The sequence below is a fragment of the Saimiri boliviensis genome, chromosome 1, assembly GCF_048565385.1.
Source record: "Saimiri boliviensis isolate mSaiBol1 chromosome 1, mSaiBol1.pri, whole genome shotgun sequence".
In the NCBI taxonomy this organism is placed as follows: Eukaryota; Metazoa; Chordata; class Mammalia; order Primates; family Cebidae; genus Saimiri; species Saimiri boliviensis.
This window is the reverse complement of record NC_133449.1, coordinates 294,067,122-294,093,240: the sequence shown is the minus strand read 5'-3', so window position 1 is coordinate 294,093,240 and position 26,119 is coordinate 294,067,122. Positions and strand designations below refer to the sequence as shown.

General features: G+C 40.7%; 2 protein-coding genes across 3 annotated transcripts in view; one reads left to right on the top strand and one right to left on the bottom strand.

Annotated features, from left to right (window-relative positions):
• Nucleotides 1–1,873: 1,873 nt before the first annotated feature.
• On the bottom strand, nt 1,874–12,000 carry FASTKD3 (FAST kinase domains 3). 2 transcript variants are annotated; one of them, XR_745441.3, is made up of 7 exons: nt 11,780–12,000; nt 9,370–10,829; nt 8,635–8,720; nt 5,752–5,926; nt 4,550–4,740; nt 4,125–4,239; nt 1,874–2,249 (listed from the first exon to the last, which is right to left on the bottom strand). XR_745441.3 is itself a non-coding variant. In XM_003932503.4 (7 exons), the coding sequence occupies exons 2-7, from the start codon at nt 10,805–10,807 to the stop codon at nt 2,154–2,156; spliced, it is 1,980 nt and encodes a 659-aa protein (XP_003932552.2). In that variant the 5' UTR covers nt 10,808–10,829; nt 11,780–12,000; the 3' UTR covers nt 1,874–2,153. The 2 variants fall into 2 exon arrangements, 1 of the variants encoding a protein (XP_003932552.2); XM_003932503.4 differs by having other exon boundaries at nt 4,550–4,619.
• A 44-nt stretch (nt 12,001–12,044) lies between these two features.
• MTRR (5-methyltetrahydrofolate-homocysteine methyltransferase reductase) overlaps nt 12,045–26,119 on the top strand; it is a 34,659-nt gene continuing 20,584 nt past the window's right edge. Inside the window, exons 1-6 of the mRNA XM_074387339.1 lie at nt 12,045–12,128; nt 14,136–14,289; nt 17,614–17,767; nt 19,304–19,421; nt 22,015–22,381; nt 25,760–25,879. Coding sequence (XP_074243440.1) covers nt 14,161–14,289; nt 17,614–17,767; nt 19,304–19,421; nt 22,015–22,381; nt 25,760–25,879 — 888 coding nt within the window. The 5' untranslated portion in view covers nt 12,045–12,128; nt 14,136–14,160. The remainder of the gene's footprint in view (nt 12,129–14,135; nt 14,290–17,613; nt 17,768–19,303; nt 19,422–22,014; nt 22,382–25,759; nt 25,880–26,119) is intronic.

Genomic DNA, 26,119 nt, shown 5'->3' with positions numbered 1-26,119 from the left:
GAGAGGGTACAGCACAGTGAGGGTGGACCAGAGGCCAGGGAGGCCAGGGAGGGAACCTGAGTTCACAAAAGGCAGAAGACGACCCAGGAATGGAGACTAGCTGCAAGGAGGTGTGAAAGGGGTTTCTGAGGCCTAATGTGATCTGGAACAGATCTTAGGCTCAGTGTCAGGAACACCTGCTTTAAGTCATCTAACAGGCGTGAAAAAGTGTCAATCAGCTAATAACCTAGTTTCAGAGAGGTGTGACAATCCTTCCAAGCCAGGTCCCAAATGAGCAGCAAGGTCACCTAGGTATATGAATATATCAGAACCTACCTACCTATCTCTCGTTCAATCTCCATTGTGTCAAGCTTTGTCATTGGAGACAAAAAGTAATCTTAGCTCATCTAGTCTCCATTTTCTATTATAATAGGCCCCCAAAGCTAAAGTGAAGTAAGAAGTATGATGGGGTGGACATTCAGACTAGTACTAGCTAACTGGCACTGTGCTTGCTCTGCAGAAGGCACTTTGCTAAGTGTCTTATGTAATTTTCATCTCAGCAAGTTACAGGTTCAGCATGATTGTGTCCCTTGTCCCTCCTTCAAAAAAGACATGGCAGTTCTGAAGTTCTGACCCAGTATGTGAGAATGCCACCTTATTTGGACATAGGGACCTTAGAGATGTAATGAAGATAAGGCCACTAGAGTAAGCCTTCATCCAACATGGCTAGCATCCCTGTAAAAGGGAAATTTGGACACAGCCAAACCAGAACACCATGTGAAGAGAGAGACATGCACATTAACTGCCATGTGAAGACACAGGGCCACACACACACACAAAGGGAAGACGGCGCGTGAAGATGGAAGACGGTTATGTTGCCACAAACTAAGGAATGTCTGTTGTCACCAGATGCTGGAAGAAGCAAGAAAGGCTCTCCCCTCGAGGTTTCATGGGGAGCATGACCCTACTGACACCTTGATTTTGGCTTTTTCAGCCTCCAGCAATGTGAGAGAGTAAATCTCGGTTGTTTTAAAACACTCAGTTTGTGCCTTGCTACAGAAGCCATAGGGCTGTGACAGAAATTCCATTCTAATGTTAAGAGTAGCTCTCAGGAAACTGAAGCTCGAGGTCACAGTTAGCAGACGATGAAGCTGAAACTCAAACTCAAGCTGTAGGATTCCTGAACTTGAATTTTTAGCACTGTTTTACTGCTTCTTAGGGACAGATTCAAATCTGACATTCATCACTCATGATGAATGATCAGGTAGAACATTCACCCTCTCTAAGCTGGCCCACTACTCTGTAAAGTAGGAACAGTACCTAAATTAGAAGGCATGTGAGAGTCACACAAACATCATGCTGAAGTGCTCAGCATGCACTCAGCATAGTCGGTGAACGCTACACAGCAGCTGCCCGGTCCGAGGTCACAGCATGGCTTGTGGTGAAGCCTGAGTGTCCAACCCCAAAGCTCTGCTGCTCCAGTCAGCCTCATTATCCTCTTCTCCCCTGAAACTGTAACCTGACTGTAAGGAGGCAATGAAGTCTATGCAATGAATTACAATTTAATTCATTCTTGATCTAAAATTTAGAAGATCCTTCCTACAATCAAACACCTCCCCAAAAAATCTACCTAGATTGCTTTTCCACTTTTCTATATGTTTATTATAAAAAGTTCTCACACTAATATATCGTATTAACTAAAGGATTGTTTCTGTGTAATTCCATAGTATTTATATCCGAAGCACTGTACTCTATTTCACTGCTCCCTTTCCTTACGGTACATCTCACCTCCACTCACAGAATACAGAGATAAAATTTCTTCCTTACGTCTGCTAGAAAATAAAAGGTCTATAAAGAGCAAACTATTTTCATTTAGCAGATAACTATGACAAAAGATTTTAAAATAAAATTTATTCACTGAATTCCTTTATCGTACATGGTCAATTGTTTGATGTATATAAAGTATCTATGACACTAGCATTAAATTAAAATTAAAATTTTACCACAACAAATGTACATATAGTATAAGGAAAACTACAGATCCTTCCAGAACACCATTTAGAACACATTCTGCAAAGTGGCTAATTCACATTATATTCTTTTTTTAATATTGAGTTCCATAAAAATGCAAGTCCTTTCACCGTTTTGAGTTCTGAAGCCAGTATTACTTCTTGTCACCAATGAACAGTGTTTTGAGAAAACAGTTTTCTTTGTAAATATTCCACCACTTCGAGTCTTGTTGTTAGCATCTCCATCTCATGATAGGGCATCTGTCAAGGTAGAAAAGTAAAACTGGTCAAGATCTTTCAAATCTGAGGTTATTCTGGCTGTTGACTACCTTGTTTCCTACATGCTTCCCCACAGCAGAACGTAAGCTCCTGGAAGGCAAATTTCCCAAGCAGCTTCTTCATCCTGTATCCCCAGTGTCTGGAACAGTGCCTGGCACCAAGAAGGGGCTTGGTGAATATCTGCTGAATTAACATGTAGCATATGTAAATCAGAATGAAACATGATCCCTTGTTCTCCAGGAGCTTACAACTGAGGTGGCAAGTTACATTACACAATAAATATGAAAAACAAGCTGTAGGTTGGTGATCTAGTGCTGACAGGGAGCGGGCATTTCATTGATGAGGGGGGATGCTGATGAACTGCTGGAAAGCAGGTATTCAGAGAGCTGGAGGATGCAGCAGGGGCAAAGAGGGAACGAACAGAGAGAGCAGGAGGCTCAGTAAAGAAGAGAGCTACTCAGCTGGGAGCAGAGAGGCCGGCGAGCAACCACATGTCAGGGGCCTGGCTGCAGGCTGGCCACGGAGGGTTTTGAATGTTAAAATGTAGAGAAGTTTTTACTTGATTCTGTAAGCAGTAAAGAAACAATGAAGGCTTCTGAGCACACACTGGCATGATTAGTTTTATGAATACTCAGCTGGGGAGGTGCAAGATGGAGAAAACAGTCAGCAGATAGGAAATCAGAGTGCTGCCCAGTATTGAGAGCTCTCATTCACATGCACTGTTGAGCCTTCACATAAGACCTTATTACATTATCCACAGTGAAAACACTGAAAAGGTCTTAAATAGGAAGTGTTGGTGAAGCTCCTCGTTATAATGGATTATCTTGTCCATTATTATTTATTAAATCAAGGAGAAATTAAAACAGAATACATATTCCAACAATTGAGTAATTCTAAAAGCAGAGTTAAGCATATAATGAATATAGGTATGCCCCACTTTTGACAAATCAAAAATACAGCTCTGAAAATGCTGTATTTCAAAATATAAGACAAGAGATTTAAGCTGAATTAACAACGTTGCTATTTAAACTAGACATAAGATTGGTGGTCCACTGGGCTGGCAGGCCAGTTAGGACTGTTAAAGTAAATTAAAATAGAGCCTGTGCCTGAAAAATGTCTGAGCAGACCAAGCCAGTTAGGCCTTGAAAATAAACTTCATATTGCTTAAGAGCAAATGTTAAGCACAATTTAATTTGGGATATTTGTTGTAAAAGCTTCTACTAGAGAAAAACAGAACTTATGCTCAACCAATCAGAAGCATCTCACAAACTCATAATTACATAACTACAAACTGTCTATAGAATAATTCAAACAAAGCAACAAGAATATATAACTGTAACCAATCAAGTCTATTCTTTGGGTCCTTGTGTTCTTCCTATAAAAGCCTCCCTCATGTGTTCGCAAGCCATTTCTGTGCTGTCCAATTCATTAACTGCTGTTTCATCAAATTCTTTAAAATGTTATTGTGCCTCAGTTTCCTTTTTTTTTGAGATGAGTCTCACACTCTGTCGCCAGGCTGGAGTGCAGTGGCACAATCTTGCCTCACTGCAACCTCCGCCTCTCAGGTTCAAGCAATTCTCCTGCCTCTGCCTTTCGAGTAGCTGCGACTACAGATGCATGCCACCACGCCCAGTTAATTTTTGTATTGTTAGTAGAGGCAGGGTTTCACCATGTTGGCCGTGATGGTCTCAATCTCTTGACCTCGTGATCTGCCCGACTCGGCCACCCAAAGTGTTGGGATTACAAGCATGAGCCACTGCACTCAGCCTGTTTACTTTTTAACAGTCACCTGGAAAAAACAAATTTTAATGAGGATTTCCTTTTAGAAAAAAAAAAAAAAAATAGGTGAAATCATACCTGAACAACTTGATAACCGAGTAACCGTAGGTGTCTTTGTTTAATAGCCTCTTTTCCCAGTAAGTGTTTGCTATTAGAGCAAAATCTTTGTGGACCATCAATACACAGTGCTATCCTGAAAAATCAAAAAGAATAAAGAAACTTAATTTTTAAAATAATCCAAAATATTTACTATATATTTTAGTTAGCAAAGTTTATTTGGGATTTGGCTCTTACTATGTGACAACATTATTTTCAAATACCTGATGAATTTGATCTTATTAATTTTTATAAAATATTACAAGGAATTTCCAAAAATGACATTCTGAAAAGTAGTATTTTAATTTCCAGAATATCTATTTTTTTCACCTTCTTGAGAAAAAGATACCACTGCTTATTAGCCTCAATAAGACTTGTAATGTGAAAAGCACAACATTTTTCTGTACCTTTTATGGACATCTTCATTAACTGTGAATGGCAATACAAATCCTTCTTCATCTAATTTAATTTCAACATCTGGTGAGAGAAGAAAGGAAAAATTCCTCTTGTGATACCCTCACAAACACTATCTTCCTTTATTCATTTCTTTGCTCTGTTTTGATTCCTTCCACATTGTATTGGTCAATGGGACTGAAGGCTGCAAAGTAATGACCACAACCAAACAACGGTGAGAACTGTAATTTAATTGGCTTTTATGATCAATCAAGTCAGCCTTAAATTAAGAAGGCTCAACAACGATAAACCACAGAATGTGTTCTGAAGTTATCTGGGGTATGACAAGAACCATGCATGCTTTATCTTTCCCCTTATAACAGGTGGCAGAGATCCTTTAATCCAGACTGTGAAGAAAACCCTTAAGCCGTTAGACATCTATGCAACTCGGAACTTCCATCATTCCAAATCAAAGTGCCTCCACGGTTGGTAAGTGTGCTGCACCTGGACACCTGGTCTTCGAGCATGGAGGGCTTCCCTGTCCTTCCCCTCCGGTAAACTGCTGTTCTCTTTGTAAAGAGAAGTGACCATCTGAAGCCTGTGAACTGATGTCCTTTATGAGATGGCTTTCTTCTACCCATCGATTTAGGAGAATTGTAAGGACAGAGAACTGGGAGTGCTGTCCAGGAGAAATTTCTGGGATGTGGAAATCTTTACAATGGCACTGTCCAATCTGGCAGCCATGAGCCACATATGGCTACTGAGCACTTGAAATGTAACTGAGGAATGTTTTTAAACTTTTACTAATTTAAATAGCCACATAGTCTAGTGGCTACTATAGTTGGACAGTGCAGGCCTAGGTTTTAGTAGTAGCTAACAATCAGTGAGCATTTCCTATGTTCCAGGTGCTATTTTATTTAGTCTTTAAATAAGACTTTGAAGTCACTATTACTCTCATTTTACAGAGGAAGAAGCAAGCAGAAAAAGGTTAAATATTCTGCCCAGGACATTCTGCTACGTGGCTAACATGTGAGACTTAAACCCAGACAGTCTTGACTCTACGGTTCTGCTGCTAACCATCTGCTTCAAATTGCCTTCAGGGAGGGGACCATTCCATTTTACATTTCCAGAGACCTTCTATTGCTTCTAGGTCCCATATATCTTCAAAATCGAACAGAATGCTTAGGTTTAAAACAAAATTCCTTATATTACTTACCTATTGTATAACAATAGGGTGTCAACACTTTTGAAGCAAAATATAATCTTTCTCCTAAAAGGTCAATCAGCCCAATCTTCACAGAGTTATAAAGATGAAAATCCACAGGGGTCTCCATGGAACAGCATGGGGTAAGAAATGATTTCACTTGATATTTAGGAAGGAGTTTTGGACCCTAAAAATCATATGTGCAAACATGAGAAAGAAAAATGAGATATAAAACCAGAGAATAAACTGAAGGTTACCCAGGTAGAAAAGTTTGATATAACATTACCTTACAGGCATGATACTTTTCCAGGAACTGGGACAAGCATCTCTCTCAAAATGACGACGCAAACTTCTATTGTTACAGTTCAAGTCTAATAGTTCAAAATATCTTTTTTATGTGTTTTTAGTCACCATAAATAGAAAGTAAAGAAGGAAGGTAAAAAGGAATGGGGAGGGAGCAAGAATAAACTGGATTTCAAATTTTTGAATTAGGGATGCTGAACTGGTAAATATAATGACAATATTTTAAAATATGAAAAAAGCTGAAAGCTGAAACACTTCTGGTTCCAAGCATTTTAGATGAGGGATACTCAATCTGTAGTGGAAAAATGTGATAAAAGTGACATTCTAACTTAGAAAGAAAAGGACAGCAATATAATAAATGATGCTGGAAAATTGGTTATCTATTTGGAAAACAGATTTGGAAAATAACTAAATTAAAATTCTGTCATACATTACAGACTCTAATAAATTCCAGATGGTACAACATGCTGACTACAGTTAATAAGAATGTATTGTGTTCTTGAAAATGGCTGAGTACTTTCTTTTTTTCTTTAGTTTTAGATGGCGTTTCACTCTTGTTGCCCAGGCTAGAGTGCAATGGCATGACTTCAGCTCACTGCAACCTCTGCCTTCTAGGTTCAAGCGATTCTCCTGCCTCAGCTTCCAGAGTAGTTGGGACTATAGGCACGTGTCACCATGCCCAGCTAATTTTTTGTATTTTCGTAGACATGAGGTTTTACCATGTTGGTAAGGCTTGTCTGGAACTCCTGACCTTGGCCTCCTAAAGTGCTGAGATTACAGGCATGACCCACCATGCCCAGTGAGAGTACATTTTAAATATTCTCATCACGAAATAAAATGATAGGTATGGGGGTGATGCACATGTTAAGTGGTTTGATACAGCCATTCTACAATGTATACATATTTCAAAACATGAACACAATAAGTATATACAACTTTATTTTACTTGTTAATTAGAATACGTATATAAAAATAACAGTAAAAATAAATTTGTTTTAGATCAAAGGTCTAAATAAAATTTAAATATATTATTTTTAAAAATGTTGTAAAATATTCATGCTCTTAAGTGAGACAGGAAACTCAGAAGTCCTAAAAGACAGATTCGACTACAGAACATTCAAAAATATATCAAGAAATATTAAAAAGTAATATGAGTACAAATTAGGGGAAAATAAGTACAACATTCATAATAGTTAATATCTGTTTTACAATGAGTCCTTAAAAAAAGACAAATCATCCAACAGAAATAAATTAAGGTGTAGAAAGGCAATTCAAAAGAATTGTAAATGGCCAACATATATTTGAAAATATGCTAAACTTCATTAATGCTCATTAAAATGCAACTTACATATATGGTACGATACCCTCTTTCATTTAGTCGAGGAACGCAAACGGAAGAGACTACTAACACACTGTAATAGAAGTGGCGGAGACATGGCCACCTTCGTTCATTGCTGAGGAAATGCGACATCTGTAACTATTAAGGAAGAAAAATCTGCCAGTATCTATCAAAAATTAATCCAGTAATCCCATCTTTAGGAATCTAGTTTACATATGAGAAAAACCAAAAAGGCTCCAGTATGACAGGATTTGCAAGAATGTTTATTACAGCATTCCTGATGTAGACAAAAGTTGGAAAAAAACCTCAAAGTGCATCAATAGTGGAATAGTGAAATAAACACCATGAAATCTCATGGCTTTCTAAAAAGAATGCATGTGACCTGTGTGTAGTGGTCTCAAGGAATGTCCATGATATACTGGGCACAAAAGCAAACTGTACTTTGATTAGTCAGTCTCATTCCTTGACAAGAGAAAAAATAGACAGTGTTTATGTACCTGTATATATTTTGTAATAGAAACTGCTTCTAATATGGTTTGTTTAGTGATGGAAAGAGACTGGGGTTAATTATTATTTACCTTTATATAACTTAGGACTGTCTAAGCTATTTAAAAAGGGGGTATTTTTCCATTCTTACACCTTATTTCAAAAATCAGATACTCTATGATTCAGAATCAAGCATAGAGAAGCAGAGAAAGAAAGACATAGTCTGGTGTGCTATTTCTGATCCCACATAAGAAATGTGACAGATAATTGAATGAATCTTTATAGTACTTTATGGGAAGAGCAAACTCTAGGTAAGCTAAACTCTATTAGATAAAAGTGAAACTTCTGGCTTGGCTTAAAAATGTACTGCACTCGCAAATAATTTAGGTATTTGTTTAGTCCAGACATTCACACTTTGATAACAAACAGCTATGAGAAAGCTAGTACTAAACCTAGTACTAAAACCCTATAAAACCTTCAGAGAGACTGGAGAAATACTCTAACACACGTGCCTGCAGCACCTGATACAACCTCCTAAGAAATCTTACACAGAGAAAGTTGTTCCTTCCAGAACAAGAACACAAAAGTGGGGTCAATTTATCAAAGAAAAGCCTATCTGAGGGCAACTAACTCCAAGTAAATGAAATTCTGCTTTTTCATGAGGTTATTGAGACAGATTAAAGTAAAGGAACTTAAAAAGTTTCAGGGCAGACAAAAGGAAACTGCACCCATAAAGAAATAAAGCCACACACAGTTCATGCTTTTACCTTATAGAAAGGGCATTCTAGGACTGAGGTTAAAAAAAGTTGGGTCAGTTGTGCCCGACTCAATCTGTCCAAATGAGATTCTTCACCTGAAACAGAAAGCATCCCAGTCATAGTTATGTCAGAATTTTAAACATGTATGCAAACATCATGAACATTGAACATTGCCTTACACATGCTAGACAGAATTACTGTACTTTTAAATGACACTATGAAATTAACTTGTTAGAATTAACTATGCCCCTGCTCCTGCCACAGATGAAACTGACTTCCAAGAACCCAAGTTTCTAGCTACGGATAAAATTAAAAGAGATGAAAAATCTTCAGAGAATTAGTGGAAATTTCCTTTAACTATGGAGTTCCGGAAATTTGACATACTTGGGTGGCCTTGAATTCAGATGAGCAATACCATCCTCTCTCTCTCAAAAAAGATACAGTTGCTCATTCACCAAAAGTTCTAACATGTTAATGTGGCTAGTTCCACTGCCATCAGCTCACCGTATCTCATAAGAATGCTGCAATTTCTCAGCTAAGGCAAAAGTCACTTTATCTGAGACAGCTTTCCTCCCTCTATGCAACATCCTAGCATGCTGTTTTTATGCCAGCATCTGTTAACCTCAGATCTTATCACTATGGAAGAAAAAATAAAAGCAAGGCATTGCCTTTTTAAGTGACTTGAAACCACCACCAGTACAAAGGTTAATTTTTTCTAACTGTCAGAAGTTATAATCAACTCACCTTGCAGCCGCTGAAGGAAAAAAGGGTGGAATATTTTTGCCATAAAGTTGACTGGATGGCATTCAATAAGTGAACATGAATGAAGAAGTTTCAATAGTGCTTTGGGCGGAAAATAATTGAAATGAGTGAATATCATATTTTCCAGCTTTCGAAATAAAGCAGAGGCATTTGGTGGCAAATAATTGAGCTTTCCAAATGCTTCCATTAATATAGAAATCTGACTAGGTGAAAATTTTTCTGATTGGCAAACAAAAGTTTCTGCCCCTGCACTGAGGATGGGTTTTGAAAGAATCAGTTTTCTACTGCAGTACTCCATGATTCTGCTGACAACTTCAGGATCCAGCGTGAGATGGAGTGCAGCTACATGCTGCTCTAGGGCTTTTGTCAAAAATCTGTCATGGTGCCCAAAATATATGAACGCCTCCAAGACTCTCCCAAGCTCCTTGTGAGTGAAATGTGGGATATGCCTCACGACATATTTGCCCAGTTTTATAATCAGAGGAAGTGCTTGACTTTGATCAAGAACCACCAGGGCAGTGAGCATTTGGCTCATCAATTTAGGACTCAGGTTGGAAACTATTGAAAGGGAAAAGTTGTTTATCTTATTTAAAAATGGCTGGTGTTCATCCACTTTTTCGGCACATGCCTGCAAGATTCTATAAAGGGCCACAATATCCTCTGGGGTAAATGTTTCCAATTTTTCACCTTGCAGCTGACTTATAATCAGTTCTAGTGTCACACAACCCGGACTGTACAGTCTAATCAGACTTTCCCCAAGGATACAAAGATTGTGAACTTCCAGGCCACCTTTTTTGAGACGATTCTGGCATTCTGCCACCAGGTTCAGTAACAGGCTACTTTGAGGATCCACATGTAACAGAATCAGAGCTTGCAAAGCAGTCACCAAACTAGTGTTTGACAGCTCTGAGGGTTCCTGTTCTAATTGAAAGCATAAAGCTTGAAAGATGCTATTCTCCAGTATTTCTTTTGGCAGCCCTTGATCACCATCCTTTTTTTCCACTTCACAGATTCGTTGTAAAGCTCCTGCTGCCACAGTGTCAGGCAAGGTTTCCATCGTGCTTATAAAACTTAACACTTCTTTCGATGAAGTCAAGTTGCTTAATCTCTTGTAAAACCTCTGACTGTCCTCATTTTTAACGTTTTGGTCAAGCCCGTCCCAGTCAGATACTTGAGAGAATACCGGCCCACTGAGTGGATGAAGGTCATTTCCATTATCCAAATGAAACTTTTTACAACAGGCATGATGGAACCTGACCTTGAAAGGCTCAGGTTGTCGTGAACAGAACCAAGGGCACAGACGGTCCTCGACTACCTTGTGAACATGAGTTGGAGGTTGATTTTTTAAAGTAGCGAGAGTTCCATGCATTCGAAAATCAGATAAACGATAAAGGTTCTTCCTCAAGGTGATTAAAGCCATGCCATCAGATTCTGTTTGATAACTAAACAATTTAAAAAGACATGGTTAAATACATTGAGAACATGATTGACCCAACATCAATGTTTATGAAACTACAAAAGAGTACCCGAAAAAAAAAGTGGATAGATAAAAAAGGATAGATAACATGAATACCAGAGGAGCAAGGTCTCTGCATCCAAGTTAAAAAAGTGGCTGACATCTAACAATAACAATCACTACCACTTGCTAAGCACTGTTGCAGGTATTCTATGAACCTACACAGATTAAGTACCTTCACCATCTTTTTACTCAAGGAAGAAGTTGAAGCACAAAGTCACTTTGCTCAGTTTATGCAGGTGGTTAAGTGGCAGAGCCAGGGTTCAAACTCAGGCAGTGCAACTCTTAATGGTGGCTCTTAAACGTTGGTTGAAGGAAGGAATTGCATTTCGATAAAAATCAAATAAACCAAGAACAGGTAAAGTAGGCAAAATGAGGAGAGGCTAGGGCAGGGCAAGGGTTAAAACGCGTGGACTGGCCAACGTGGTGAAACCTAGTCTCTACTAAAAATAACAAATGAGCCGGATGTGGTGGCATCGCCTGTCGTCCCAGCTACTCGGGAGGCTAAAGTAGGAACATCGCTTGAACCCAGGAGGCGGAGGCGGACGTGAGCGGAGACTGCGCCGCCGCACTCCAGCCTGGGCGACAGGGCGAGGCTCCGTCTCCAAACCCACCCGCCGGACAGGCCCTAAGCTGTCGGTTTCCGCTCGGTGATCGGAGACGGTTTACTCAATCGAGAAACGATAGGAAAAGAAAAAGCCAAACAGAGATCTATGAAGGGAGAAGGTGGGGCGGCCAGTCCAGACCTAAAGACGCCGCGGGGGATCTGGGAACCCGAGCGTGCAGGACAGACAGGTGGGGAGCCCCGCGGCGCGTCCTCCCAGAACTGAAAGGGATTCGCGGGCCGAGCACACCCAGACCCAGCGCCCCGGGTACCTGAGCTGAGGCACTGGCCAGGCGGCGCAGCCCGAGAAAGCCAGCGAGGTCTGGGACACCCAGCCTGGCCAACCGCGCCGAGAGCCCGCGTGGACGCCTACCGCGCCCCGTCCGCCGATCACTCAAGGGGGTCGCAGAGGCGCCAGGACCTCGTGGGCCTCCGTAGCAAACGCGGGGCGAGGCGGAAGCACGGCTCCTGGCTCACGGCGGAGCAGTATGATTGGCCCAGGTCCCCTGCGGAACTTCCTATTGGTCCTAGGTACCGGGCGGGGCGCTACGTCCGTGTGCTCGGGCTCAAGGTTGGTGGAAGTCGCGCTTCGCTGGTTAGTCCTAGGCTGGCGCGGCGCAGGTGAGCTCTTTGGCGGCTGCAGTTCTCGGATTCCGGCCGCCGGCCAGCCCTGCACTCACCCCGAGAGAGAGGCGGTCCGGGGTGGGGAGCGTGCGCCCGTGGTTCCCACGCCCCTCGGGTTCTGGGGATCGCCGCAGACGCGGGCTCGGGCTTGGCCCTGGTGCCCCCGGGATCGCGTGCCTGGCCCCCGCGTCCGCCTCTGCTCGGGGAGGTCCTTGGGGGGTGTGGGGCCCGCCGCGTGTTCTGCCTTTGGTTCTAGGCGCTCTGCAGGCCTAGAGAAACCGCACTCGGTGACGTGGGGAGGCAGGGGCGTGCCGGGGAGGGGTGAGCACGGGGGACGTTCCGAGCGCCCACCCTGCCGGACGCGGCTGTGAGCTCCGCCCACCGCCTCTGCGCCGCCCCTGGGCTTGCTGGGACTCCGGCCTCCGCTGAGAGTCGTGGGAAGGTGGTTCCATGCTGTGGGCCAGTAGCAGGGGTGAGGGGTTGATTGATCCTGGGAAACCCTCAGGATGTGTGTGTTTCATGGGAGGTGATAGAAATTTTAGCTGTAGTAAGGTTTTCATGATCGTTTCCACCATTTTCTGTAAGCTGTAAATGTGTAGTGTTTTTATATTGTTTATTCACTCATTCAGATAACTTACCGAGTACCTGTTTTATGGCCGGTGCTGTTCTGGGCGGTTCATACACCAAAAACCAAGATTTTGGTTTTGTTTTCAGTTTAAATCTGACTTTACAAATTGACAGCCCTCCAGTTTTAGCCGTTAGATGAGTATGGAAAAAAAAAATCTGTGTTGTTTTACTACTGTTAATCTCTTCAGGAAAAACATGTGTTAGTAAAATGTTTAAGTGGATTGGAAATATTTATTCTTTATGTGCGCTTGTATGTGTATTGTACTGGAGCGAGCATAGAAAGTCAACACCAAAACAAAAGTATGCCAAATTGCAGGATCTTTATTGCTGCACAGAAGGCCTCCTGTCTCTCCAACCTGTGGCCCCCGAAGGAGGGTGTCAAGACCTTTTACACCCGTAAACCACCTCAGGGGTGGGGGTGAGGGGCTTCAGATATTCCGAGGGACAGTGGATTCTGTAGATCACCTCCTGGGCGGAGGTGACGGTGAGGGGCTCCGGACATTCTGAGGGCCAGGGGACTCAGGACATTTCGATTGTTACTTAAGTGGTTCACAGAAGCCAAGATACGAGTTAGTTTACACATTGCCTGGGTAGGGTGGAAATTACAAACCTTAGTTGCTTATTACAAGCCGCAGGGGGCCAAGATAGCGTGGATTTGGACTGCTTGCCTGTCACATCAGGGTTACAGAGAGCAGCTTCAATGGAAAGCCGAGGTATGGTTGAGGTATGCAGTTTTATGGGTCTTTTACCATGTCGCATTTGTACGTCCATACACTCACATGTTTTCGATTTGCATTAAGTAACAAAGGAAAATACGTGCTTCAGTTACCTTTAGTACTTTGATTAGTTTAATGTTAGGATCAAATAGGAACCAAGAATCCTATCATTTGAATATAATTTTTACTTTTTTTTTCTTTTAAAAAAAAGAGGCAACAGATATTTAACACTGGTGAGTGATACTGTGGCCTAAGCTTTTTTCAGGTTCTTGGCCTGTGTTGCATGCATCCTTTCTCAGGTAGATGGTAATAGTCCCATTTTTTGGGTAAAGGGGCTGTGGTAAAGATCATTTGGGGAGCTTGCCTTAATGGGTTGCACTTAACGAACCACAGATTCAAGCCCAAGTAATTCCGAGCTAGCAATCTGATTTAGAGCCATGGAATTAAGAGTTTCATTCCTATACTCCTTAATTTGATGAATTCTTATTTAGGCTCATTTAAGATTCATGCTAAAAACAAATTTAGAAAAGACTGTTTCATACCCGTATGTGTATATATTGTTGCAGTTTCTTAAAGATTGAGGGAGAATTAATACCTTCAGGTTGTTACTACTTCATTAAAAAGGCGATCTCTTTTTTTTTTTTTTTTTCCCATTTTTCAGTTTCTCTGTTACATGTCTTGGAGTTATGAGGAGGTTTCTGTTATTATATGCTACACAGCAGGGACAGGCAAAGGCCATAGCAGAAGAAATATGTGAGCAAGCAGTGGCACATGGATTTTCTGCAGATCTTCACTGCATTAGTGAGTCCAACAAGGTGAGAGCCGTTACTCTGTGGGTTTTACTGTTTTGTGCTTTGAAGAATTTTGGTTGGGAAGTGATGGTTAAGAAAAGGACACTAAATACCACCAGATAATCTTTGTTTTTTTGTTTTTTTTTTTTAACAGAAATTTATTTGTTCGATAGTATGGTAAGATTTCAGCAGCTTTTTTTTTTTTTTTTTTTAAATTTAGAAGTGTGCAATTGAATTAAACTAAATGGCCTCAAAAATTGAAGCAAGTAGCAACTCCTTAACTATAAATGGCAGAAGTAGCATATGCCTTGTTTATTTCACAGGGTGGCTGTTGAGAACAAGTGAGATGTGTGAGTGCCCAGGTGTGCTTTCTGCCTCATGAATCTCAGTACCCTACTTTTTTCCCCAAAAGAAAGGCCTTGCCATTCCTGTTAGAGTTCCTCCTAATGAAAGACTGCCTAGATTCTTTCGTAAAATAGAATTTAAAGTAGTAGTGTTGGGATCTAGACGAAACTCTTCTTCAGGGACTGGTTATTTAAATTCAGTCTCTGCAGAAGTTCCTACCTTGGGGTATATGCAACTTTACAGTCCTGTGTTCTTTTATTTAGATTGTCACTTCCCAGATTACACTATTTCAGACGATTCAGGTGTTAACAGTTGGCAGGGGCTTTATACCACAAGGTGATGTGCCAACCATTAAGCCGTTCAGATCACTTCAATACTTAAGAGATGTTGGGTACCAGCCCCAACCCCGTAGGTGGGTGCCCTTAGTCTCTGTGGTGAGGAGGGATTGAGGAAATACAGACATAAGAGTAGAATTTACAGCATGGGTCCAGGGGATCAGTCCAACAGTGGGAAATGCCTTGGCCCCAGCTCTGGGCTCCAAACACTTTTATTATGGGCATAATCTAATTGATCTAATGGGCATAGAAGGGGAGTGTGAAGGGGTAGGTAAGCACTTGTGATCCTTCTAAGATATGCTAAACTAGTGCTCTGAGCATTTAACAGCACTTGAGATTCTTGTAAGACTTGATAAACTAGTACTTTGAGTTTATCACTGATCATTACCGGGGTGCATCTACATCAGAAGTAGCCTTTGAGGAGCCGCCCAGTCTGACCACACCTGATGCATCAGGGGGCTTTTATCTCCGTAGCTTTGAGGACATAGAGCAATTAAAGTCACTCCCTATTCCCAGAACCTAGGCAGAGCCTGAGGCGTTCCATGATCTCTGCCCTGCAGGGCTTTTCTCCTCCTTGCCAGTTACCATCTGCAAAGACCCTCCCAGATCTTGTGAGCAGATGTTGCCTCCCTTCTCAGAGATCTTTGCATAAGCCCTCTTTATGAGACTCTCATGCAGTCTTCATGTTGAGAAGGCATTCATGGGACCAGAGCAGTATTGCCTGTTCTGCAACCACCCTGCAGTGTTCCCCGATGTTACTGCGCTCTCGGATGGTCTTCACCTTAGGCCTTCTGTTACTGCTTGATTTCTAATTAACTGCACCAATAATATAGTTTAGTTTGGTATATAAACTTCAGTGTACTCTGAACCAAGCAAGCTTATAATTTAGCTAGAATTAATATAGGTCTCCCCCTGGCCATCTTGACCCACAGGAGACTGCCCTGCCAGTATTCTCTCACTCATGTACACAACCCCCTCTGGCCTTTCCTGAAACTCTAGTTCAGAATGCTAGACTGTGTGCAGCTGAAGTGAATTATAAACCCAGCTCATAGGAGGCTCACGTAGTTCCTTTATGCAGCTCTGCCATGGTGACTCTGGAGGTAGACACTGGAGAAAAGGGAACTTCCCGCTCAGCAGGCCCTGTCATTCTATAGTAACTTAAATTCACATCGCAGTGTCACATGGTGAAATGTAATCTGAATCTATTACTTTGGACAGAACCAAAGTCATCAGTATCAAAACTAGCCCTGATTCGGCCCCTTTTGGACAGAACCAAAGTCATCAGTATCAAAACTAGCCCTGATTCGGCCCTTTGTGGTTGACCTCGGTAAGTTGATCAGCAGGTGTTTGACGGTCAGATGAACGGTGAATTTTTTTTTTTTAACACCAAGTTAGTCAGTCATGCTGTTTGTTCTCCCTGACTGAATGGTTTCTCTAGCTGTTTATGATCTAATCTCCTTCCTAGTTCACATAGTCCTTTTTAAAGGGACTGACATTACTTATACAAACTCTGCATACGGAGTTTAACACACAACTGTGTAGACTCTTGGAAGCATTAAATGTCTTGGTGAAAAGTTAGCGCAAGTCGTTAACTCTATAACCAGCATGAAAAATAAAGCGAATTATTTGGAGCCAAATTAGATGGCGTTCACAGGCAGCAGAGCTTGTGAAGTCTTTGTAAGTAGGACAGGGAAGTGCTTTATTTGAAATATTTAAACTTAACATAAAAATAAAGAAACATGATTTGTAAGAGTTTATAACTAGACTTATAGCTAATTATATTCTCAGCTCTCTCGAAACCCGAGGGAATAAGGAGCGGTTCTTAATAGCCAAGTCCCTGATGTAGAAGGGGTAACACTTTCAAGTTCCTAGCTTTAAAATGCCCCCTTGTCCCTCTGCCTTATTGTCACATGCAGTACACATGGCTGGTTTTATGTTTTGCTGAAGATTTCAGAGCTGGTGTGTTTTTATTGCTGTCATTCTTTACCACTGTATTCTGCTTGTTACTTCCATGTCTTGCCATGTTAACCCTGAATGCTTATGTATCTGTTCTGTTTATGTCTGAGTGTCCCCATCCCCATTTTAACATCTCTTTTCTTGCTTTTTTTTTGTTGTTTTTTTTGCTTTCTTATGAAAAGACGTTTCTACTCTGTTAGCTGCTGCTCCTCCTTAGCAGCTCATCACAGTGCGTAGCTGCCTGATAATTGGCTCTTAGCAGGGCTGGTTTGCCTTGCATATTAGAGCTCATGTTAATATTTGGCGCATGACTTAGTTGCAAAGAGTTGACTATATCCTGTTTCCTCTGATATTTCTAAAAATGAAAGACTCGACTAGATGGAAACCTGGGATGGGTCCTGTCTCTGCCTTTCTCGTCTCTGCCTCTAGTACACCACATAAGAGAAAGATATGTTAATCCTCCCAACCTCTTGATGATTGAGCATCAACAAATCAGATGCATGGTTTCCTTGAATGAAATCCTGCATTAGGAAACTTGATTAAGCTGAGAGCACCTAGTCATTGGGTTGGTCACTCTGGCATACATCTCAAAAAACTGGCAAGGAGGAAAATTGAGATACAAGACAGGAAACTAAGGTAGTTGCTTTGCTGCTGTGTTAAATCAAAAACGCCTGTAGTGTTAGGTCCTTGACTTGATGTCCTTGTTTTGTAGTATGACCTAAAAACCGAAACAGCTCCTCTTGTTGTTGTGGTTTCCACCACGGGCACCGGAGACCCACCAGACACAGCCCGCAAGTTTGTTAAGGAAATACAGAACAAAACACTGCCGGTTGATTTCTTTGCTCACCTGCGGTATGGGTTATTGGGTAATGGACTCTCTCTTCTGTTCTTACTATACTATTATTATCTCTGGTATCTGGATTATTTTTGAAAACTATGAAGTGTGATTATATAGGTTTTCTTTTTAATGTAAATATTGTATATATAGTATATATAAATGCATATAATGTGCTACCTTTTATGACTCTTTCCCCAGAGCCACACCTCTGCAGACCCTCTTGAGCAGCATTTTAATTACAGCACTTCAGATGCAGCCATGAAACGTTTTCAGAATAGTAGTGGCTGGGCCTTATCCTACTCCTACTAAAACAGTCTGTGAAGGAGCAACCCCTCATGCCACTTCTTTGTTTAGAAAAACAAAACAAAACAAAAAACTCCCAAGTGATTTTGATAATTTCTTTAAGAACCTAGAATGGTGATTTTCATCCCCCAGCTACGCATCAGGATTAGCTAGGGAAGTTTTTATTAAATTCTGTTACTTAGGCCCACCTCCAGTGATTCTGATGTCATTATTTCAAGGTAGTGGCCTGGCATCGTTATTTTTAAAAGCTCCCAGGTGATTCTAACATGTATCCCAGGTTAAGAAAAACTGACCTAGGACTCTTTGAAGCACAGTTTAAAAATCTTAAAGGATCAAAGGGATCAGATCAGTACAATACGATAGCAGAGGGGAATTGAGGGTCCACATTCCTGACTTGTGACCTGTATTGGCCTATCTTTGAGGATTATTTTTTGAAGAGGGTAAGAGAGAATGCATACTTGTTTGAAAATCTCTCAAAAAAAGTGTAAAGAAGGGACAGAAACCTATCCCACTGTTCTAGTCATTGTTAGGCCCATGTATGGAACCACTCATTTCTCACCCTGTTGTAGAGAAAGAACATGGAGATGACTAAACAACTGAGGAATTTAAGTTTATTTTTTACCATGAGACATAGAAGCAATTCTTAATTTCCCCAACACAGAAACATTTATAGCACATTGTTATTATGATTATTTATATGACAGGTGTACCTCTCTGTATCAGGAGTCAGTAAACTCTATAAAGGGCCAGATAGTAAATATTTTAGGCTTTGCAGGCCTGCTCAACTCTGCTGTTATAATTAATATGTACTCAAATGGACTTGACTGTCTTTTAATAAACCTTTATTTACAAAGAAAGGCAGTGGGTGAGATTTGTCCCAGAAGCTGTGGTTGGCAGACCCCTGCTCAGTATCAGAAAAATGCACACATAACAGATATTGTGGTTTTGCAACCTGTCCAATCCTGGTTTTAAGATTTCGATATTTTTACACATTGTCATGGAGATGAAAATGGGAAGTCTTTTCTTCCAACAGTGGCCAATAAGTATTTTGTTTCATTATGTCTGGTACTTTTATGTTTTAAAATAAAAGAAAATTGTCTGCATGCATGGTATTATTCAAGGAGAATAAAAGTGAAGCCGTACGTTATTAACTCCATCCATAAGAACATGGAATAATATTATTTTAGATGTTTTATTTACCTATTCTTTATGTCCTTAAATTTAAACCTTATTGTGCAGTAATTATGTATTTGTACTCTAGGTCTGGGGAATTCAGAATACACCTACTTTTGCAATGGGGGAAAAATAATTGATAAACGATTTCAAGAGCTTGGAGCCCGACATTTCTATGACACTGGACATGCAGATGACTGTGTAGGGTAAGGGCTGTGTTCTCTGTTTCTTCCAGTAAACCATCTACACGATGAAAGTTTGTTAATTTATAAAACATGTTGGCTTTTCATTTAACACTGAAATTTTCCTCATGTTTTACTATTGTTAGCTGTTTTAGCTTTAGGACCGGTGAGAGTCAGCCAGAGCTTGATTTAACTATTTTGCTGATTTTCTTTTGTGTCTGTTTCATCCTTCTCAGTATATGCTAATGGCAAGAGTTAGAAAAGGTGCTAGTACAGTTATCTTTAAACAGTGTAGGTATTTGCAAAAATCACCACATTTTTTAGGGACTTTAATAGTGCATGCACTTCTCTCTGCTGTGCACACGGAGCCATTAGATTGGTCTCTTCACATGAAGGGAGCCTGGCGAGCCTCTCTTCGCTGTTAGAGAACACGGGTCTATGGGCCTTCGCTGCAGACTGCATTGCTTGGCGCACTCCAACCCTCTGAATGGCCATTTGCCATCATGCCAGTCAGACATATACAGACATTTACTTTGTCTTTTCATTACTTTTGTTACTGTTTTTACAATTCAGTATTTCACCTGGTGTGCCACCTTTCAAATCATCCTGATGTGTTTATTCTGTGGTCTTACAGATACTGTCCTATAACATATTTAGCCTTTAACTATTTTAGCCAGATAACAGCACACACCCTTGAATTTTTTTCCACTAGGTGCATGGATTAATTTTCACTCACCGTGTTGAATAATCTGTTTATGAGAAAATGACAAATTCAGCAAATGTCCTGCTTTTTGGCATGCTGTATTTCCACTGAACTTACCCCGTGCCCACTAGTTCCATCTTGCCCTTCAGCTGTAATGCTTCGGGTTTTTTCCATATCCCCAGCACACGTATTCTTGATTGTGACAAAACTCTGTGACATTTCCTTGTAAATTCACTTTTAACTTTGTACCTTTATATTGAGCTTTTTTCTTCTGCCAGAAGCTCAGTGACATTAAATGCTTAGTCTTGAACAAGCTATCTTTAACTGTTAATGTAATGCTTATGCCATCCGTTAGGTCCATCCCTCATTTATATTTCACTTCTCTTCAAAGGCTTTCATTTTCTCTGTTGATTTATTGGTGTAGGTATTAAAATTCATGACTGTATATTTTAGTAGGCTATACTGCTTAGATTTTTCAGCCTAACTACTTTACTTGAATTTTTCTTTTTCTGAAATGAAGATATTTTCAAGACCTTCTTGCTTGATATACCACCATGTTACACAGGTTATGAATGCACAGTTGAGTCCAATACCTGGGTTCAAATCCTTGATCCCCTACTTACTAACTGAGACCTCGGTCAAATTACTTAAGCTTTTTGTTCCTTAGTTTTTGCCTCTATGCAATAGATAATAGTAATCTATTTACTGTGTAAGCTTCTTAGGAGGATCAAATGGATTAATACATGTCCTCTTAGAACAGTGCCCATCATGTAGTAAATAACATTCATTCATTTACTACATAAAAGTTGCTAAAGTTCACTCAGTGAATGCTAGCTCTGTGAATGGTTATGCATATTATCACCTTAATATTTCTGAGTTATGAGAGAGACATTTTAAATGTAGCTGTTATTATTGAACCTATAATTTTATAAACTTTTCTTCACAAAGGCTCCTCAGGACAGATATAATGTATGACCGAATTTTGAGCTGTGTACCACATGAGCACTTACTGAGCATGATGACATTACGAGAGTCATGAGACACAGGTCTGAACTGTGCCTTCCTGATACTCATTATCTTTATGAATTAGAATTTAATCGATACCTCCTTTGAGTTGTGATTAAAAGTGGTGTTATTTCCACAGCCCTGACATGGTCTTATCCACTGACTCTTCTTAAACTTGTCTGTCCAGGGAATGCTGTTGTTATCATACTTTGTTAATAGTAGGTGGACTGCCACATTTAAGAAATGTATTTAATGATGAATTCAACTTTCCCAAAGGATGATTGCTTTTTTTTTCTCCTGTGGTCAGCCTCCCTGGGAATTTTACCAAAAAAGAAAAAAATTGTTTAGGACTGAGAGAAAGGCTTTAACTATTGATTTAACCAAGAACTTGGCATTAATCCATAGTGATTTCTTGGTGATAATTTAATCTGTAGGAAAAATATCAGTAAATTGGCTAGGCAAAAAAAAAACAACCAAAATGGTGTATTTGATTGATGGAATGATCATTTGCAGCATTATGGTAGCCTATGGATTTTGGTTAAGTTCTGTTAGCATTATCAGAATTTAGCATGCCTGTTTAAAATTATGTCTTCTTAAAGTTTACCAATTCTAGGACATGAAGAGGAATTCTATCCTTATCATCTTATTACTAGAATATCTTCATATCCCTTTTCATTTCTTTTACCTATGTACATATTCATAGGTTTTCAGCTACAGTGCTAATGAACCCATAATATATCCAGCTTTTAAAAGCTTAATCATGAAGCATGTTTTGTGTTCCTAATGGTCTTCATAGCATGTCTAACAAGTGCATACTTAGCCAGATGAACAGACTGCCATTCTCCTGTTCTGCATTCAGATGGAGAACTTAGGCATTTGTTTTGTTTTTCCTCTGTTACTACTGTCCAGTTTAGAACTTGTGGTGGAGCCATGGATTGCTGGACTCTGGCCGGCCCTGAGAGAGCATTTTAGACAAGAGCAGATAAGTGGAGCACTCCCGATGGCGTCACATGCCTCCTCAAGGATAGACCTTGTGAAGTCAGAGCTGCTAAACGTTGAATCACAAGTCGAGCTTCTGAGATTGGATGATTCAGGAAGAAAGGATCCTGAGGTTTTGAAGCAAAATGTAGTGAACAGCAATCAATCCAGTGTTTCAGTCGAAGACTTTGAGTCCTCTCTTACCCGTTCAGTATATCCACTCTCACAAGCCTCTCTGAATATTCCTGCTTTACCCCCAGACTATTTACAGGTACAACTGCAGGAGTCTCTTGGCCAGGTAAACACATTTTTTTTTTTTTTAATGCTATGGATGTTATTTAATCATGGATGTTTGCTTTGAGTTTATTATTACTACCACATTAGAAGAGAGGTCAACAAACTATTGCTTACTGGCCAAATGTGGCCCATCTCCTTTCTTTTGTAAATAGATTTTACTGGAACACAACCATACCTATTCATTTAAGTAGTGTCTGTGACCTCTTTTGAGCTACAGTGGCAGAGTTAGTGGTTATTGCAGTTACCTCACTTGAACAATTTACAAAATAATGAAGTACAAAGCCTAAGGCATTTAGCCCCTTTCAGACAAAATTTTCCCACTCAGGTGTTACAAAAGGTCTTGTATTATTATTTCTGTATTTGATGAAGTAAAGAGTTAAGAGCTTAGTTTCATCATTATTTTGACAAAAATCACAACTTGGTTTCTCGTTTTAGATGAGTCAAACAGTGGTAAGTTGCGTGGGCAGTGAGTTGAGTATCAAGTTGCACAATAGCTAACTTCTCACAGTCAGTGCGTGGTACCCTGAAATCTTTCCTAACCTGCTTAAAATAAGTTTTCAGAGCGGCCAATCTTTTAATGCAGGGCTAAGCCCTCTTTCTGTTGAGCGGCTGTTTGGAGTTCCACATGGACTTTTCCTACAAAAACTACACCCTTACTGCAGCTATTACTGTGTTTAGTTTCTTGTGTTCTGTTTTTTAACGAAGACAGATTTGGACATTTAAGAAATAATTTGGATGCAGCATCTTTCTAGTATATTAGCACTATTTGTAAACGCCTAGTATGATAGCAGGTTTTTTTTAGCATTCATGGTGTCTTTCTAAAGCTTTCATGTAAGTGTGATTTTGTGTATGAACACCTGTGGGCTATTGTTTCTGCACTTGTACTTCATTATTTTGTGAATTGTTTAAGTGAGATAATTGCAATAAGCGTATCTCAGTCCAGTTTGGGAACAGACACAACGTGTGCCTGGACTGGTGGGATCAGAGCACAGTGACACACCAGCGAGTAGCCCCATCTGGGAGCCACAGCGTCAGCTGACGGCAGTGGGGATAGAGAGTACTCAATTTGACTAGTAGTTTTAAGTTAGGAGGAAGATCTGTTTAGAGTTTGTATGTTTTTTTCTTAATAGAAAGTGTCATTAAATAGGCTTGAGTTGCTAGTAATGTAGTTAAAAGGCTTAACAAATCTGAAGTATTTAAGGGAGACAATATAAACATAAAATAATGTACAGAGTACAGAATAGGGAAAGAATGTTTTGTAGGGCATCCTCTTGGGACCATCGCCTTGAGGCACAGAGGGGATGGAAGCAGGATTGGGCACGGTGAGAAACTGAGCTGCCATGCAGTCTCTGCAGAGGCCTTAGCCCCTCCATGTGGCATCTTCCTCCCATGTAGAAGTATTCCCGCCAATAACCAGAGGGTCTTCTGGGTTATGCGGTACAGGGTCAGGACCTGTTACTGATCACCGACTCTGCGACCTGCTCTACAGCCCTCTCCTGCTCTAGGCCCCACGCAAAGCTGGTACCCTTTTCTGTCACCTGATATTTGGGTGTAAGCAGTCCTCCTAGGTGTGGAATGTGCTTCTGCTTCTCTCTAGAGAAGTGAGGTTCAAGGTGCACTAGTGTGGCCTTTATTTGGGAGGGGATGTCCTGACATGTATCAAACTGTTTGAACCCAGAAAATTTTGCTGACAGTGCAGGCCCTTTAACTGCATAGGGCATGGGTCTTACCAGAGACTCCACTGTTCTGGCCACTCCTCATTTCTCATTCGGTCTGGATAGCACAGTGCCCCTGATAGAGTAGGCTAGTATGGTGCTTTGCAGGTGTTCCACATTTATTCAGACTCTTATAACAGCAGGCAGCACTTGTTATACCCCTGGGGCATAATTGTCTGTTCCAACTCCAAGTGAACTGTTTCTGGTCCTCTTTAGGGATAGGGTTGGGAGGCAGCACTTTGACTAAACCATTGTCCATGTACCTGAGGCCATGTCAGTCTACTCTGTCAAAGAAAACCAGCTTCCGTGGAGGTACAGCAGACCTGTTACTTGTTTGAGTCTCCAGTAGTTGAGTGTCGTTTCTCAGGATTTTTATGGTTTTTGCAGAGATCAAACTGGTAAATTCAGGGAAGATATGATAGAGACCATACCCTGTGTCTCAGCTTTTTCAGGATGTCTTTTCTCTCAGGGTGCTATTTTGTTTCTCATGTTCTGTCTTCGTGGTTGGGGAGGAGGATGGCGTCAAATTCAGAATCTTCCTGGCCTTCCTCACTGTGATAGGTCTTACCTCATAGGCCAGGAACTCAGTGTTGCCTGGTGCCAGCTGCCGAGTGGCCACTAGAGGTCCTGGACCAGGAGTCCATTTACCACCCGGCCCCCATGTGCCTTGCTGTCATAGATGAGCTGTCCTGACACCTTGGGTACCCTGGGTAACAACATTCATTTGAACCCCTTCTTAATAGACCCTGAAATGTTTGAGCATTCCCCTTAGCCCAGTGTCCATTTCTCCTTTGGGAGAAGGGCTGCCAAAGCCATTACCGAGAACAGTTTCTAGTGTCCCACAGTCCCTCCCCTAGAGACCTCTTCTTTCGTACAGTCAGGGGGTCACAGGTCCGGAGACAGGGCAGAGGACCATTTTTATTGGAGCAGCTGCCTACAGCTCGCTTGGCATGCTTCCTTGATTTAACTGATAAACAATGAATTAACTGATAAAATACTGATAAAATATTTTCTGTTTTTAAACTTAGGAATATTAAGGTAGAAAAGGAATAGGGATTAGTATAAAGAGTTGATATTTTTGCCATTTTTCAAGGCCTACTGTATCCAGTACAGGGGTTGCTAGCCGTATCCAGTACAGGGGCTGCTAGCCACATACAGCTACTTAAATTTAAATTAGTGAACATTTGTTAAAACTAAGAATTCGGTTTCTTAGTGACACTAGCCACATTTCGATTGCTCAGCAGCCATATGAACAGCATTGCCCCACACTAGGGGGTTCCTGTGACCATCTACACACACGTTGCAGCCTTGAACATCTGTCATTTCCTTTAAGCTCTCCTTCCTGAAACATTTGCATACATACTGTTTGCCTTTACATAGTTTGTTAGGAAAACTACTAGATCTTTACATGAAAATGGTAGTATTTTGTATTTTCTATGTATATTTCAGAAATTATAATGTCTAATAGACAAAGGGTTTGAAATGGAATTGAGCTTCTCTTCTGAAAAGCTAGCTCCATATGTCTGCACTCATTTACTTTGGAAATGAATGCTAAGTAGCCAGGAAGTTTTGTAAGACCCTATGGATCTTGCATAGTCACTAAGTGAAAGAAGGGGATAATTGAAAATTGCACTTACATTTTGTCACATTTGTTTCTCAAGTAGGAAAGCCAAGCATCTGTGATTTCAGCAGATCCAATTTTTCAAGTTCCAATTTCAAAGGCAGTTCAGCTTACTACGAATGATGCCATAAAAACCACTCTGCTGGTAGAATTGGACATTTCAGTAAGTTGCAAAATTTATTTCTCAACACAGTCATATTGTCAAGATGTGCAGAAGAATTGTGTGATGCTTGGTTATATATGCTCAGAAGAATGAGAGGTCTCTGACAGGACATCTCGCCATTTTATTTCTGACCCATCATTTTTTTCTTTCCACCCCTATTCTCTTTCCACTTCAAGGAAGGGCTAGGATGAAGAATAGCTAGGGGAGATTCAGCCTGAGACGATAGAGATTCTGCCTTAC

Bases quoted from the DNA above. Each gene is read 5' to 3' on its own strand.
- FASTKD3 (XM_003932503.4), bottom strand. From the start codon at position 10,807: ATGGCTTTAATCACCTTGAGGAAGAACCTTTATCGTTTATCTGATTTT. The intron at 8,721-9,369 runs GTGAGTTGATTA...TTTCTGTTTCAG, and splicing joins TTTCCTTCAGCGGCTGCAAG to GTGAAGAATCTCATTTGGAC. The intron at 2,250-4,124 runs GTATGATTTCAC...CTACCTTGACAG, and splicing joins TCGGTTATCAAGTTGTTCAG to ATGCCCTATCATGAGATGGA.